Consider the following 18,371-nt stretch of genomic DNA (forward strand, 5'->3'; position numbering starts at 1 on the left):
ACCATCAGTACTGGATCCCTCAGGGATGTGGCCTAGCACCAGGACCATCAGTACTGCACCCCTCAGGGATGTGGTCTCTCGCCACTGCTCTTCTTCCTCTACGACTGCCCCTCAGGAGACTTGTCTGTTAAACTCCTGAAGTCTGCAGACGACACGACGCTCATCGTCCTCGTTGTACGCTGATGGGTCTCATCAGTAGAGGTGGGATACTGGTGAGCCAAACTACTCCCTCTTCAGTCCCACAGACCAGAATGCAGCTTGAGGCTACCCTCATATGGAACCAACAATCCCTTCCCCTACGTGCTTTAGTGGATTCTGGAGCGGATGAGAACTTCATCGATGCCAACCTTGTTTCCCCATCACAAAACTACTGCACCTGGTGTTGTCTGGTAATCACCATGAGTCCATTCGATTCCATACTATATCCTCCCCTCACACCCCCATGGTTCTCGGTCAGACCTGGTTAAGGCTCCACAATCCCCATATTGATTGGTCAAAGAATAAGGTTCAGAGCTGGAGCTCTTTTTGTCATTCATCATGCCTGAGATCTGCCAGAGCTCCTACAGAGGGCGCTGCCCCCTCACTTGACGCTGATCCCCCTGATCTGTCAGCGATTCCCTCTATGTATCAGGATCTAAGTGAAGCTTTCAGCAAGAAGCAGGCTCTCCCTACCCCTGCACCGACCCTATGATTGTGCCATTGACCTGCTGCCTGGTGCTCCATTACCATCCAGTCTTTTGTACAACATGTCTCACCCCGAGCGGGAGTCCATGGAGACTTGCATATGAGACTCTCTAGCAGCAGGTATAATTAGGCCGTCATCCTCCCCGGTTGGTGCTGGGTTTTTCTTTGTGTCATACTATGTCGAAAAAAAGTCCTAAAAAAAAGTTGAAAAAAGTAATGCTAAATACAATTACTTTTTTATGACTTTTTTTTCGACTTACTAGTAACTATACTATGACTTTTGTCAACATACTATGACTTGTTTTGACATGCTATTCTGTCAAAAAGTCAAAGTATAGCATGTCGAAAGAAGTCATAATATACTATGACTTTTTCATGACTTTTTTTGACATACTATATTATCATTAAAAAGTCATAGTATAGCATTTCGAAACAAAAAATGTCATAATATTTTGTCATAAAAAAATGTGTAGGCCAAATAAATGTCATAAAAAATGTCATGGTATAGTATGCCATACAAAATATGTAGTATGGCATTAAAAAGTCATACAAAATGTCGTGGTATAGTATGCTATAAAAAGCTCCCAAAAAGTCTAACAGTATAACATGACATAAAAAAGTCGGTACAATTATTGTACCAACTTTTTAATGAAAGAGTCACGGTACAGTACGTCGTTAAAAAATATCAATTAAGTCATAGTATATTATTTCATCTTTAAACAAATGTAGAGTTCTGATTTTTGTTATCAGACAGCCCTCTCTGAAGGGGAACTGTAGCCGTTATCTATGCTCTCTTAAAAGCCAAAGGACTAACAGTAAAAACAGTAATTGTAGGTAAAACACTGACTTTGGATAAGTACCTCATCATTTTCACATACGGCACACAGCTCCAGTTCACTGTTAAAAAAATAATTTATTGCAGCATGGAATTTTTATTTGAAATACTGATAGTTTTCCTATCAATAATACACGTTTGCATCCACTTCAATTGAACAATTTAACAAGACAGTAACGTCTGACAACATGACAACATGACACCGGTCTCAGGTTTTATTTTCTCACAGCTAAGACAGTCTGACACACAGACACAATCACTGTTTTTCTCCACCACAGTTATGTTGACAAAATAAAATATTTGTTCACACAAAAATTGTTCTACACTGAACAAACACTATAGTTTGGTTGAATACAGAACAGAGTTTTAGAGATAATACTGAACATACGAAACTGAAGTTGCATCCAGTAGTTTTGAAGTGCTGCACAATGAATCTGAAACCTTTACTGCTGTAATGTATTTAATTCATTTATCCATTAAAGTCACCTCAGGGATGAACCCTAAGCATTATGGTCAAAATATTAAAAGGAAAACTTTGTTAACATTGTTAACTAAAACAGAACATCACGTTCTGTGCTTGTTGCATTTCTAGTACAGTTTTATTGTGTGCATTTGTATTTGTTGGTAGATAATTGTGCAGTTACATCCAGCAACCACAGAGGAGTCTTATACTGTAGCAAAAAATGTATCAGCAATCTAAAACAGTTTTCAAGAGGTCACTGACACCAAATCAAAAAGCGACGGTGTCTTCCTCGAGTTGAGATTTTGCACCGAAATTCAATAGCCTTAAAAGAAGAAATGAATTGCACAAAAGGTGTAATTGCTACAGACCCAGGGAGGTGACATGGACGAAATGTTTTAGCCTACGCACGCTTTAGTAATGGCGATGCTGTCCCACTTCTCAACAGCATTTCAGTGCTCAGTTAACTGCGGTCAAGTCGTTTGGATTTTGTTGAAAAACAAAAAAAAAAGACTCACATTTCAGCAATCGTCTCTCACATTCTAATACACATAAAAAATCAAACAAGTCTTACTGAATATGTGACGTCACCAGAGAAGAATGTGAGAAAAACGGCATCATAACACATTGATAATTTCCTCTGATTTGAAGCAAACAAGAGTTTTTTTGTTTTTTTTTTACAAGAGTTCAATTATGAGGACATAATGAATGTGTTACAATGCATTTTGAGATGACTTTCCCTGTCGATTAATGCACAGTTAAACCACTTTTGGTCATAATCAGGAACATTCTGAGCAGAAATCCATTGCAGTTCTCAACAAAAGTTTTAGTTTTTTGAGATATGATTGCTTGCAAGTCTTTCGTCCTTTTTGGTCGCTCCAAGCCCCGGTACCGTGACAACACAAATAGACACACATTAAAATCCACTGAAATGCCGTTGATCCGTTTACCAGAACTAGTAAAGCACGCGCGTGTGTGACTTATGAAAGCCTGCGTGCACTTTATAAATATTCACCTCCCGGGCTTTGTACATTTTTTTACACCCATAAGTGCAGGAAAATCTACAAAAGAAAATCCACTGTAGGTACAAGTTTCATTTAAGTGATTTCTTTGCGCATTTCACACATAGATTCTTTTGACATATCAAAAATGGTCAACATTAGCTAGGATGTGTCGGCTTGGATTTGATGGTTCGGTTCAGCTGAATCCTCTCACCCCTCCCTAACCGCGACGTAACACGGGAGACTCTGACGTCTAAAACGGACGATGGAAAGGAGTTGTAGAAGTTAAGTTAAACCACTAAAGGTGAGCAGAAACCGTGCTGCTTTTCTGGAGCGTTTGTCAGTGCTGTAAAATATACCAGTAGTATATCCTAGTTAACGATTCGTGGGCTTACAGAGAAAGGTGCGGGTGTTTTGACGTGTCTCCCAATGCTGGAGTGTGTTGCTACACTCAATATTTCACTATATTAAGAGCAGTATTTCTGACACTGTGTCATCACTGACAGGTGTAACGTTGCACAGTGATCTATAAAAAGCTGGACATTGCATTGTGGGATTTTTAGCAGAAAAAAGTGAATGAACGCTACACTAATTTTGGACAGAGTAGTGGCTAGAAAATGTTAAAGATTACAGGTTAATAAGGTAAAACTATGTTGAGGGTGGACTTTTCCTTTGACATCACTGCTAGTTAGGTTGTTTTACTACCATGTGTCTACTGTGCACCAGGTCAGCCTTTTGACATCAGGTTTGGTTGTTCTATCTAACACATCCAACGTAACGGTATTGATCCTGTCTGGACGTACCTAAGTCATTTGAGGTGATCATTCTCTCTGCCTGTCAGCTCAGATTGAAACGGGGCAGACGAGGATGCGATCCTCCAGCATGACGCTGAGCACGAGGAACACAAAGTACAGACCGAACATGGTGAGGCCCAACCTTCGGCTCATCTTCCAGTGACAGATGGCGATGGAGATGATGACGAAGAGGAGCATGAGGAAGAGCAGCACGATGGCGCAGAACAGGCCGTTGGAACTGACGGTTACAGGCTCGCCGTTGTGTAACAGGGTGTATATGAGCCACGGGACGGGCAGACTAAAACCAGAGGACAGACGGGTTTCGGTCAACATACTTTATCGGACCGGTACATCGAAACACTAGACAGCAGAGGAAAGTTAGCAATTATATGTACTTGATAGATACTTGTACATTACCCAAGTAATTCTACCTTACTTTACACTTCTACTCCAACACATTTAAGAGAGAAATGTTGTACTTCTACTTCATTACTGCTATAGTCACTTTCTAGATTAAGAATCTACATTGAAAACATGCAATTGGCATATCAAATAAAGAAACCATTGTAGCTTGTTACGCCTCTCAAAAAGCTGGTTGGTGCCCCTTAATTGTCATGTCTATGAGTTGTTAGCAGTGCCACCACAGAGATATTTCGCTATGACTATCACTTCAATCCTGATCTCTGGCCTCCGATACAATTGCTGATCTTCGATGACATATCGGTCGTTACTGATGGTTTGTTTGATATAGCAGCTGGTATAAAAGGCTGCAGACTAACTTTTTGCCCCACCATAATTTAAACCGACCCGTCAAACTATCAAACATAGGAAATAGTTTTTGTCATCTTTAGTGGTGATTTGCATAGAAATACACAATTCAAATGGTTATTAAATAAATTATTGTATTTCTATTTAATACTGCTTTGATTCAAATAAATATTTTTAATATATATATATATATATATATATATATATACACACACACACACACACACACACACACACACACACACACACACACACACACACACATTTTTGATACTTTAAGTACACCTTGCTGATAATACTTCACTTTTCTTCTTTTTTACTTGTTTAGAGTATTCATTACATTGTTGTATTGATACTTTTGCTTCAGTAAAGGAACTGAGAACTTTTTCTACTGCTGCCATTAGATAAAAACCAAACCAAGCCAGTTTGAAATTCTTTTTCCGTTGCAGCTGGTACTCACCCCACAGTGATGTCGAAGATATTACTGCCCACTGAGCTGGACACGGCCATGTCCCCCAGACCTTTCCGGGCCACGATCACACTGGTGATCAGGTCAGGGATCGACGTCCCGGCCGCCAGGATAGTCAGGCCCATGATTTCCTCCGAGATACCTATAGTCTCCCCCACCTGTAAAACAAGACCAAGAAGATTACAAATAAATAATCCAGGAATCCTTTGGCGTTTATTTTCGTGCTTACTCTGAGTTTGCCAAAACAAAAGCAGGGACTCCAGAAAGACAGTGGTTTTTAAATTCCCGTAAACATGACAACCAACCTGATGAGCCCACCACACCATCAGGTAGGAGAAAACTCCGATCCACATGATGGAGCCGATAAACGACATGGCAAAATACCGTCTGGACTCCTGGAAAATAAGAAACAAGTTCAGAGAAACAGCCACAGAGCATTTTTACTTTGAGCCAGATGAATAAATGGTGCTCTTTAGTAAAACATGTCAAACTGATTTGCATGTGTGTGACATCTATTATTAACATTTATTTACAAAAACATTATACAGGGTCAACGCAGGCATAACTAAAATAAATTCAAGGACTTTCACATCACAATCATGAGAGGTCCCTTGAGTCATAAATATGCACAAAAATATTAGGCTGATTGGTCAGTAGTATGCGAGATTAGCTGTGGACAGACTCACACACTTAGGACAAGAGAATTCAAGAGTGCTTCTAAAAAAGAAAAAAAAATCGCTTTAATATAAATGATCAATTTATGAAAAATCCACATGCTAAAACCATTTTCCCCACCTTTTCCACAATTTTTTTTAATTTTTTTAAGGAAATGTATTAAGATGACACAACTTATGTTTGTAGCGTCAATGTCCTGTGAGAACCATGTATCTCTAAAAAGTCTACTTTTTATCAGCTAAAAAAAAAGAACGCCTTTGTAATGATGCATTTTCCAGCTGATCAAAGAGGGTTTTTAAATCGACTATTTAGATTCAGAAGTAGGAGAATTTTCTCAACACATAAAGAAACACTTCAGATGTGTTGATGTTAAATGTTTGTGATGAAATGAAGGATGGAGATACATCGTTTTCACTGGAAAGTAACTAAAGTTGTCACAAAAATATGTGATAAGTATGTAGTGGAGTAGAAGAAGTAGCACACACTGTACAAGTACAAGTACTTCAAATGGGGATTGTACTCACCGGGTTGCGGACGTCAGGCAGCGTGAGCCACAGCGGGAACACGATGGGCAGCAGGAACAGGTAGGTGACCTGCTTGCGTGTGGTTTCAGGCCACTTTAAAGACAACGGTTCATTGTCGTCTTCCTCCTCCTCGTTTCCACCATCGTCATCACCCCCACTCTCACCGGACTCGCCGCTTTCATCGCCGCCGCTCTCGTCCCCACCGCTGCCCTCCACTGATCCACCCACTGCCACCTGCAGGAGAAAGCAACACCAGGACTTTACATTTTATTTTACTTTCTGAATAACCTAAATCCTGATAGCGTCGCTAATATGTGAGCACTCTTGACCTTTTTCACTACGAAAACCTTTGACTCTTGACAGCAGGAGAAGCACAGTTGTAACTAATTACAATAATTGCTGACTTCCAGTTAATGCAGCTATTAATAATTCTATTTCTAATATCTTTGTTTGAAAAGTGTCTGCTGCAGTGGAGGAATGTAGCTAAATACATTTACTCAACATCTGTACTTGAGGTACTTGTACTTGTAATTTAGAGCGGCCTTCAGAGGCAGTGACTCACGAAAAAGCATAAAAACCAAGGGTTCGTGAGTCAGGGGGGTCGGCTTATGAGACAGGAGACAACGGACTTCTCTGGATGAAGATGAGTCTGCTATCAAACTTCACATCGGCAGCTGGAAGTTTCGTAATGTGACTTCATTTTTTCTATCATCCAAATTGACAACATTTGACTGTTTTTAAGTCGAATGCTCTCGGTTTTAACGATAATATTAATAATAAGTGTTAATAGCTCACAAGTTCATCAATACCTCTTATTTCCCAGTTGTCTCAAGTTGCAATTAACAAATAAACATGGAGTATGGCAGGAGTGTAGAGAGGCTGATTGTTATTTACCTCAGGAAATGTTACTTTGATGTGGTTGTTCATGTTTTACACAATACATGGAAAAGATTATGTGTTGGTAGTAGCATCCAAAAGTCACTACTTTGAAACTGGAGGATCGAAATCATTTTAAAAATTTCAATTTAAAGCATGTCTGTGTGAATAATAGTGTCCATGTTCTATTCTAGTCATTGTTTTGAAATCAACTGTGTGAACCTTTGGCAGGTCGGCCGTCTTCACGCTCTTCTCTTCTGTCTTTTGAGGCTGTGAGGTGGACGGCCCGGCTGCAGCGCTCCCTGGTGCACCGGCAGCAGCAGCAGCAGCAGCAGCAGCAGCACTGGCTGGCTCAGTCGGCTGTGGATCATCATCATCTGGAGAAAGAAGAACAACACGCAGAATGACAGGGATATCTATACATATATTATAGTTATACTGCATCTCCCCACAGCACATCAGCAGATATACTGTATATAGAAGACTCCAACACTCCAATTAAGTTGTTCAGTCATCCTTTTATTATCACTGTCATCACTCCAAAAAGTCCCGTCTGTCTTAACTTAACACAAGTAGATGATTCAGTAAACATTGTTTTTCTCTGACAAAAACTGCTCACACACACACACACACACACACACACACACACACACACACACACACACACACACACACACACACACACACAAAATCCTATGAAGGTGTTGGCACTCGTCTAACAGGAGGTGGTTTTTATTTCACACTTCGAGACAAAACGTATTTTTTTACGTTGAAGCTGACAAAATTAGTATGCTGTGTGGGCCGGTACGCTGTGCCAGTGATTGGAGTGCTGAGAGATAAACATGCTCTAGTAATGGAGGAAAAGGGATTCCCACCCACACACACACACACACACACACACACACAAGGTCCCATCTGCATGTTAATCTTCGGGCTGATGGATTCTTGTTGAGGCCCCTCCAGACTCCCTGCAGCCCCACTTTGCTCTACACCTCAGACTCTGAAGGACCTCATTACTCCGTACCGTGACGCACAAACACTGAGTGAAAGGCTCTGCTGATTGTAGAGAACAACCTCCTTTAACCCTTAACACCATCTCTGATCACCGACAAGCAACCGACCTATTCTACGAGTGCTGCACACAGCATACAAACTTCTAAATAAAGACAAAATATAATTGAAAAATACCAACAAAACGTCACTAAATACAATATAAAGATACAGATACATCTGGTTTTAGCGGCCATTACATGGTTATTACTAATTCTTATTTGAAACACTATCATGCGAACTGTACCAGTAGTAGGAACGTCAGTAATACAGAAAACAACTCTAGATGCAGTTTTTGGGAGGTTAAAGCTGGAGTTGGACGTCTTCTCCTGATCTGGAATTTGACGTGCTGCTGCAAAGAAAATGGCCACAATACAAGAACAAACCACACAGCATAAGACGCACAGCATGTGTCTTTTATTCTGCCGCCACACACAGACCAAACTTTCAATAGTTTGAGTTTGAGTTTCCACCTGCTTCCAGTCTTTCTGCTAAGCTAGGCTAATACACTTATCTCATGAAATTGACATATATCTTGCCTGACTGTTGGCTTTCATCAAACCGTCAGATTGTAACATACAACTCACCTTCAGAGGGGCAGTGATGTGACTTGCTCTGTAATTTGCCCGAGACCGGGACGTTCAGAGGCTTAACTTTGTTCATGGCTGCAATCAAGAAAATCATCGCTCATATACAACATTATTTTTAATATTGGCGGAGGGATACTTCATCCACGAGCAGTTTTGTGCAACCAAGTCAACATGCCTTTGACCTTATACACTCTGGCCAATTAAAAAAACTGAATCAAAAACTGAACCAAGGACTTGAGTTAAATATCCACAGCTATGAAATGTAAACCTACATCCCTCCTGGTGATCAATGTTTCTATTCTTTTCCTCAGAGAAGAGTCTGCTCAATGGTATATTTTTTTTACTGCAGAATAAATCTTGTTACATAGTAGTGGGACAGTGTACATCTCCTCATACGCTTGACTCTTAGATATTTCTATACTATGGGCTGTCAATTTAGCAACAGAATAAAAGTATCATACTATTTACAATAGTTGTTTTGCTTTAGTACTAAGACTTTTCTTAAATGGCATTAACGAAAATGAAAGACATTGCTCAAACTAAATGAGCACAAACTCAAATTCTGTAAAAGTCCTGTGATTATTATTATTATTATTACTATTATTATTATATAGTTTATTTATTAGTTTTCCAAACAGCCAGTGTGTGAAAAAAGGTCAGTGATCCTCACAACAACACAGAAACAACTGGATGTAAACAAACACACATGCAACCATCCAATTTAAACAAACGACCATCTAATACAACAACATCCAAGATATCCAAAAACCAGTTCAGAAACATTTCTGGGACAGAAGCAGATCCGACTGAGCACAACACCAACAACAACAACAACAACAACAGATGGGGCACACAAATGTCTTACCTTTCCTCTGTACTGACCCCTCCCCTCTGACATCCCCATTAAAGGATGTCTCTGATTGGCAGAGACACACATTAAACTAAATTCTGAACATCTTCAGTTTCTTCCAGCTATGTGACACTTTAATCACATGCAACTATATACATAAATTGCACAATATAACAAGTTTTCATGTTATACAACTTATACAAGATGAATAGTTTCTTGTTATAATAATAGTTGTTTCTTGTTATAACGTAATAAGTTTGTACGTCGTAATAACCTGAAAACATCTTTTCAGGTTATTATTTTTCACATTCTAACATGAAACGTTAGAATCCGTTTTCTAGTGTGGCAGCAATACGCTGCCATACTGAGGTAGAGGATTGTGATTTGTTCACTGTTGTCTTTTGTTTGAGTTACTGAAGGTACTCACTAACTACAACCACAACAAGACACATGACAGGGAACAACAGCGAGGCGACATCATGTTGCCGCTCTTACCTCTTCTGGCTTTCCTCTGGCCGGGGATTTTCACGGCGCCTTTAAGGGCGACCTCTAAGGATGGAAACCCACAGCAACCATTTTAACTTCTTGGCCGTCTGAGATTTACGTATTTTCTCTGTGACTGCACGCTGTGTCCACTCAAACCGATATGATGAAATCACCTGACTGAGCTGTTCTGTGCCTTCAAACGCATTTCAAACTTTCTAAAATATCTGCGTGTGATGTGACTTTGTTTGACCAGTTATCTACAGGAACACAAACATTTACATAAACTCAGAAATGCATCACCAGCGGAATCATTACAGAAGCCCTGAGAAACAAGGAAAACAATATGTCTGTGATCAATTTTCTTAGTCTGAGCTAAAGTATTTTCTCTCCTGTGTTTATGACTAACAGGAGAAAAATATTTCTAAGTTCTTTATATTTATTCCTAACATCTATGAAACGTGAAAAAAAACAAAAAACAGGTGAAATATTTTTGGTCAGCATATCTGTTTTCTTCCAGATGAGTTTTAATTGACATAACTTGCTAACCCCCAACATATGTACCTTTTGTTTGAGTGAACCTCGAACTAAACATGACTGCTTTCCTCTTTAGCACAGTGGTGTACCTCAGCCTGTTGTGGTTGAAATGAGTATTAGAACAAAAACTATTTTTCCCACCTGTTTCACACTTTTTGTTTACCTGATCTTAAGTGATAAAAACAGGAGAAAAACATTAGCCCCATCTTTTCCCAGATTTATTCATTTCTAACCCTTTTTCCCCATGTTTTTGTGACTAATGGGGACAATAACTTTTTAAGTTGGTTGAGTATTTTGGAAGAACGCTACAGACTACAGCTGCTAAAGTGCGTGTTTTTGTGGTCTGTCATTTTGTCATGGATATGACCATACAGAGAAATATAACGGTTTTCTTTACGTTTTGCTTGATGTGGCGACAACAAACAGACTGGATCAAGCAAAAGGGGAAGAAAAACGTTTTATTTCTCCGTAGGGTCCTAATAACAACCAGAGCCTGTCGGCTGCAAAAACAAGCAGTTTTAGTGGACTTCAATTCACGGTGAGGAGTTGCTGATTACATTGCAGGCGGTTTAATTGAAAAACATTATTAGTCACATAAACACAAAAACATTGGAAAATATAGGGTCCAGGTTTAAAAAATACCAAAATGACCCTTTAACAATGTTAAGTATTTTAGGAAGAGGATCTTTCCTTTAACGGTACTTTTATCAAAGTAAATAATCTGAATACTTCCTCCACATCTGTATTTATGTAACACAGAAAACTGGTTTAGTTATCAGGAAGCTAAACCTCCTCAGGTTCACGTCTAAGATGCTGACAGTTCACCACAGTAATGACACGGAGCCGGCCTCAGCTGCTGCTACTGTACACTGGCTCCACAGAGATAAAGAGCTTGGTCTGTTAGCACACTGGCTCTCATCCAGCTTTTATTAGCCTGTATTGAAAAGCTGATTAAGGATCAGTGGTGGCCGAGTGCTGTGAGAGCGAGGGAACAGCGGCCCAGGGAGTTTGAGGACGGGCTGAAGGTCGCCGTGGTTCACCACTCTGCCCTGACTTACAGGACGGGACAGGAAGGGACAGACCAGGACAGACTAGGACAGAGTTAAGTCACTGCATCCTAGAGCTGGAACATTTAGTCCATCAACAGTAAATTAATCGTTTCAGTAATTGTTTTTAGCAGAAGTTCACTAGCTCCAGCTTCTCAGATGTTCTGCATTTATGTCATATATGATATTAATAAGACACATTTATCATTGTCAACAATTCTGCTTTAAATAAAAGAGTTATTAGCTACAGCTCTTCTGCATCCAACAGCACAGTGTTCAGTGGGATATTATTACAATGTGGTGCAGAAATAACACTACAGTATCAAGTTACAGAAGGTACAGAAAGACTGGTGTCATACAATTTATGAATGCAACCCATTGTTACCCATTGTTGCAATTAATCAATATAATATAAATGCTGTATAAAAGTGAAGATTTGTATTTATTTTTTTGACAATTTGCAAGAATCGTTTTTGCCTTATTCTCAACATTAAAGGGCAAGTTCAAATTTGTAGGGTACTAGTATTGTACGACAAAATAGTATGTATATATATATATATATATATATATATATATAAACTGAAGAGCATTCAGACACAGTATTTGTTTGTTTTATAAGTTCTCTTAAATGTAATTTTCTTTTTGGTTTATTTGTTTTGTTGTATTTTGCACCTCAAAGCCACTGCAGATTTATGAAAATCTGTGAAAACTTTTTCTCTCGCATACCACACCACAGTAGAGAAAATCTGCCTTTAAAAAACCTTTAAGGATCAAATGCAAAAAAAAAAAAAGGGGCGAATATAAACTCCTTAAAAGCTCCTCAACCAACAGGCTGCACATTTGATCTCATTACTGCAGAAACTATGGTTGGTTCTGGTCGTTACCTTCTCCCAGAGGGTCCAGCGTGTGGATCATCAGCTGGAAGATGGTGCTCCTCAGTGAGGTGTTGTGGAGGGAGGCAAAGCTGCCGCCTCGCTGCAGGGTGGGACGCGTCTACAGGCCAGCAGACACAAAGTGAGAAACCACACTGCATCAACAACTTCAACTGAGCAAATCACTGAATAAGTAAAATGACCATAGAAAATAAGGTGCAATAAATTGGAAGCTCAAATACTGACAGCTATTTAATAAATTACAGTCCACATCAACAGTAGATTTAGTTTTTCGTACCTTGAGTCGTGCTTTGTCATCATCTGGTGGCGGTTTGTTGCATTGAGGGGAGCTCGGAGGTGGTTCAAGTTCATTTTTGGATTTATCTTTAGCCTTTGGGACAGCAGGAGGAGGTGCAGCAGCAGCAGCAGAGGGAGCAGCAGCAGCAGCAGCAGCAGAGGGAGCAGCAGCAGGAGGAGGAGGATGTGGTGCTGGTGGAGATTCACTCTCCTGTAAATTTTAGAGACAACTTAATCAGTTAGCAGCACCTCAGTAATTCAGATTCCCTGTGAACATATACAGAGATTTGTTTGTTTCATTGTCAAACAATAAAACAACATCACACATTTAGTTGTTCAGATTTCCTTTGCCAAAAATCTAAAATGCTTGATTTAAAAGGTACTAAAGTAGAAAGTCAGAGCATTAATATAGCAGCTAAACACTATTTGCTTTGTAAAGATACAGTGTAGTAATGTGTACCTGAAGAGAGAATGAAGCCTGTAAACGGCTGTTTGCACAGTTAGCTACGAGTTGCCGGCTCAGCAGTCTCCTTGTGGAGGCAATCCCTCAATCTTGTGCTCTTAATTTGGAATTCAGCACCTTTAATCCTGACAGTTTGGTCTTAAGCACAGCCTAAACCAATATCAAATCAGCAGACCGGCAAGGGAAATTCCTGGGGGGTGACTTCTCAATCCCAGGTGTGCAACAGTGTTCCTGAATAGACCAGACAAAAGACTGTACAGTAATCCAGTCACTATAGCATGTATGATTTTCTTGCTTTCAGCGGAAAAATCACATTACAAAGCTTAAGCCTTATTAAAGTTGATCCTGCTTTATTACTCCACCTTGAGGCCCTGTGTGGTTTTAAAACTATGGTTTTAACACTTTCATTATGACGGCTGATATTGTGCTTACATGCTGCATGCTGGATCTATGTCTCACTTGCCTTTGTACTTGGTTCAAAAGACTTGAAATGAACTGACCTGGTTATTTATTTTGTAAACTGTTGGTCAAATCACAGACGCACTCTCAAGTGCAGATGTGGCACAAAACATCGAGTCTCTTGCAAGAACAGTTTCGTATTCTCATCGTAACCTTACTTTTTCCTGTGAGGCATGCTGGTACGAATACTGTAAATCAGATTCCCTAAACTCTCTTTACTGCACAAACCTGATGATGAACATCACCAGGTCAGCTCCATTTGTGGGCAAATCAAAACAAATTAAAAAAGGGACATGAAAAACATCCCGACAGCTGTCATCATTAGTAGTGACAAAACAGCAGTGGTTTGACATGCAGTTAGATGCTAAAACAGGAGGCAGTCAAAGTGACGGGGATGAACGACGTGATACATTACAGGTGATTACAGGAGACGTGTGTTCCTTCTGGATAACAACCTCCATCAGGACCCAGAGGGAGTCGTTGCAGTGGTACAACTACTGAACCGAATGAGCTGCAGAGCCAAATGAAATCTGTTCCCAGTAAACCATTATGCACATCACATTGTTTTGCGACTAAACAGAATATTAATTTGACTGTACATTATTTTACTTTATTACTTATTTCAGTTTTGTTATTCGGTTGTTATTCAATCAGATACACAGTAAAATACAATCTATCAAATTTCTCCTTCGTGCTAATTAATCTGTTCTTAAGTGATTCCTGCCTCTGAGTCCTCTGTCTCTGCAACATGATCCTTAATTCCCTGTGTCCTACTTTCAACAGGTATCCTTCTCTAAACAGATTAAAGAGACACGGCTGTAAATACTTAAGGAGTGTTGGACAATGCATATACTGGAATTCCTGGAAGAGGATATTTTAGTTTTCCAGTAATTCTGACTCATTAATGTGGCTGCATGCGTCATTACGTCCAGTATTATAACTGAGGGAGCACACACTGTCTGCAGACGTGCTTCAGGCTAATTGAAGAATGTGCTGGCAGTACTTGAAATACTGAAACACAGCTCTGCATGTTAATTGCGGGCTCAGACATTTACTGCTTTCTGGGAGGAGCAGGAAGCCGTTTAATCTCCAGGCATTGTGCAGAAAAAAAAGCCCTTTAAAAATGCACTATTCCTTTGTTTGTTTTTCATTCGAAATGAAGTAACATCTCTGCACACTGGTATTTCAGGGCCGTGGCAGAGACAGAGTGACGTTTCAATCACTTCATTACTGTGACACGCTGTCTGTGACACCTGGAGTCCTTTCTGTTCAGCATCATCAAAGGATTTTACACAAATACAGGGCATCACCTGCTCAGACCCACAAAATCACTGTCCCTCTTTCATTGCATCTGAGCAGGCAGCAGTTCCAACTGTGAGGAGATGAAAGGGTAGAAAATATACTGTGTACAGATGGAAGTCGATCTGGTAACAACTGCTCTGCAGAGACATCTTTGTTGTCTGCATCTTTTGTGTTCTTCCTGCTGTTCTTTTTTGATGTTGGTTGCACAACAACAAAATAGTCTTAAATCACCACCTGTTAAGAGTTCATTCAACACTTAAAATTGCAATTATAAAACTAAAATAATTAGTTATTATACTTATGTTTTAAATAAGTAAGAGTTATTTTTATTGGTATATTGCAGAACAACTTGCACTGATCATCAAATGAACAATACATTTCATTTTGCAGTAATTTGCCATATTGTGGTGTTAAATATTAATATCAGGAAAATATTCTGTGCGATATTGATGGAAAGGGCAATGAACAAATATTTTCCCAATTAATAAGTTCTTTGGTGCATAAATGCAAGAACATTTAAATTGCTTGTTTTACTCAAAAACAAAAAAGTTAGAACTGATGATTTTTTTTGGTGTTTCTGTTTTAAAAATGACTTAAAAGTTTAATGTATTTTTAAAATTGTTGTTGATTGCCGATTGTTTCTGTTGATTGTCTAATCAAGTCTCCTACTTTTAACCGAATGACGCTACAGAGTCATTTCTGCTCTTAACAGGCACATAACTGATCAGAAATTACAATTATATTGCTATTATCACTGGGTTATTTTCAGTGCATCATGAATTTGATGTATTTGATGTTGCAAATGAAGGAGCCAAATTGTGGCTGTAATCAGTTATTTAGAGCTGCCAGTGTTGAATGGAGAGCTGATTGTTCAATCATATATCTGATTGGACATTGAGGAAATCTGTAAACTATCAAATCAGCTTTGATGGTCACAGACTGGTAGGCAGAGGGATGTTTTCTACAACCTCAGTGTGAATACAGATTATATTGTTGTGAATTGCATGATATCCATCTTTAAGCCACTTTTCCCCCAGACATGTATCACCAACTGACCTTCTCCGGCTCCTCTGCAGTCCACACCTTGACGATACTCATGTGCCTGTTGATCAGGGTCTTGACCACATTCTCGATCTGCCTGTTGAACTTCATGAAGCTCACGTAGCTGATGTAGCCCATCAACAGCGTCAAGCTCTCCCACCACAGGATCGTGTTGTCCAGGAAGAAGATGATGAGCATGATGAGGTCAAGGATGTAGAAGGTAACGTCTCTGAAGAGCGGCCACCAGGTCAGATGCAGCATCTCACGGGAGAAGATGGCGCACATGCCGATCACAAACAGGATGTTGAAGACGGCCGAGCCCACGATGGTGCCGATGCCCACGTTGCTGTGGGAGATGAAGACGCCGATCAGGGAGGTGAAGAGCTCCGGGGCAGAGCCTCCGGCCGCCATGAAGGTGGCCCCGGCCACGTCGTCAGAGATCTCCAGCTTGATGGTGATGACCTCCAGCCCGGGAACAAAGAACTCGTCACAGACAATGGCCAGGGCGACAAACATGTAGATCATGCCTAGGACGTGCAGGGCCACCCAGCCCTGCTGTCGCTCCTCCACTGAGAAGATGTCCTCGGGGTAATCGCCCTTCTTGTGAGGGGGTTGAGGGGTGACTGTAGTGGTTGGTGGCGGTGGAGTTGGGGGAGGTTGAGGATCTACGTAGAGACACTGTTCCATATCTGTCCTGTTGACGAGTATCACCAAAGGAGGTTTGGTGATCTCAGGTGAGACAACCTCCACCTCCGTCTCATTGGATGCAATCACCTCCCGAATGTTGACCTCCACAACATCATCACCGAGAGCGTCATCCGTCTGGGCGGAGGCTCGCGGCTCTGACAGCCGGGCCTTCAGAGTCAGCGTGTAGACGAAACACAGCAGCACACCTGAGATGAGGAAGAGGATGCGACTGCGCTTGAGTCTCCTCCTCGGAGGCGAGTGCACCTTCATTGCCCTCGTGGTCTCGACTCCAAACAGGAAGTTATGTCATATGCATTGCTATTCCTTGATGGCTCCAGCTCCGTTATGTGGCGAGAAGACACCGCCAACAGGGAGGAGACGCACACACGTACGCAGAGTGTGTTTCATCTTTTACAGCGGGCAGCTTCAACATGTAGAAAGACTGGAAACAGATAAAATCACATCATCATGAACATGTGTACGTGTAATGTCATCTTTGCTTGCATAGCTGCAGAGGAAGATCTACTGAAGAGGAGTGTCTCTGTGTGTCTCTGTGTGTGTGTGTGTGTGTGTGTGTGTGTGTGTGTGTGTGTGTGTGTGTGTGTGTGTGTTGGGGGGTGGATGCAGACAGCCACCTGTTACTATGGCTACATAATCACACAGGCTTTGGCTTCCCACAAAACAGGAGTGCATTGAAGACACGTTGAACGTGTTAAAACGAAAGAAGAAAAAAAACGGACTTGCCTCACAATAAAGCAATTAAATCCGAAATTACCTTTGATTATATTAAGCGCGAGCTCGCGAGGAGAGACGACGTGATGAAATTCGCAGAAAAAGATAAATGATGAAACATGAATTAACCCTATACCCTCTGTGCATTAATTTCTCCGTGTCAATAAAACCATCACATTTGTGATGAAAAAGGTCGTGTTGAGGCTTAAGTGTGGAGTAAATGAGGTCAGCGCAGATAATCGATAATCCTTCAGCATCCAAAAAGCCGCTGTATGCAGTGAGAGGCGGTGCGGGTCTTACCTGTAGCGCCGGCTGCTCGGCCCCTCGCCCCCCTCAGACTTGCGGACAGCCCCTCCAGCTGTGCGTAACGGACGCAGAGATGCTGACTCCGGGTTTTGGGGAGCTACAAGTGCGCATAGCATGTCAGGTCTGGAACGAAGCTCAGCATAATGCTGCTAAGAGGATTAAGAGCCGGAACACCTCGCACCTTCCCTTTCACATATAACACTGTATCAATACGCCAACATTCAAAGTGCCGGTCGCAGCTGCCAGTCTGAGGTGAAACCTCGTGGACAGCTCTGAGCGCGGTGCCTGCTCGATGTAGAATAATAAGATGCTCAGAGGAAAACAGGAGGAGTTTGCTCGTTATTTTGGGTGTGGACAGGTGTAGCCGGGTTTTTGGGGGAATGGAGATTTTTTTTTTAATTTTTTCTGAAAATAAATAAATAAATCAAAACATGAACATGCACGTGGAAAACAAGAGCTTTTTGGTTTAGCTGGAGATATTTGCCTCAGTGATGATTTATAGCGTTTGCAAACTGAAAATCACACATTGTATGTCGTTACATGGTGTATGACAACATTTAGTGTGAAAAC

At 40.8% G+C, this 18,371-nt stretch overlaps 1 protein-coding gene across 3 annotated transcripts; it reads right to left on the reverse strand.

The window, feature by feature from the left end:
* Positions 1-1,592: 1,592 nt before the first annotated feature.
* Positions 1,593-17,914, reverse strand: LOC137887795 (sodium/potassium/calcium exchanger 1-like). 3 transcript variants are annotated; one of them, XM_068731004.1, is made up of 12 exons: positions 17,796-17,914; positions 16,092-17,205; positions 12,813-13,022; positions 12,527-12,635; positions 10,072-10,125; positions 9,592-9,642; positions 8,724-8,801; positions 7,309-7,463; positions 6,211-6,444; positions 5,317-5,406; positions 5,003-5,169; positions 1,593-4,072 (listed from the first exon to the last, which is right to left on the reverse strand). In XM_068731004.1, the coding sequence occupies exons 2-12, from the start codon at positions 17,031-17,033 to the stop codon at positions 3,823-3,825; spliced, it is 2,340 nt and encodes a 779-aa protein (XP_068587105.1). In that variant the 5' UTR covers positions 17,034-17,205; positions 17,796-17,914; the 3' UTR covers positions 1,593-3,822. The 3 variants fall into 3 exon arrangements, with proteins under 3 accessions (XP_068587105.1, XP_068587106.1, XP_068587107.1); XM_068731005.1 differs by lacking the exon at positions 9,592-9,642; XM_068731006.1 differs by lacking the exons at positions 8,724-8,801; positions 9,592-9,642; positions 10,072-10,125.
* Between the last annotated feature and the right edge of the window lie 457 nt (positions 17,915-18,371).

Source organism: Cebidichthys violaceus, unplaced genomic scaffold (assembly GCF_023349555.1).
Source record: "Cebidichthys violaceus isolate CVI_PGR_0920_01 unplaced genomic scaffold, fCebVio1.0.p SCAF_5, whole genome shotgun sequence".
Taxonomy (NCBI): domain Eukaryota; kingdom Metazoa; phylum Chordata; class Actinopteri; order Perciformes; family Stichaeidae; genus Cebidichthys; species Cebidichthys violaceus.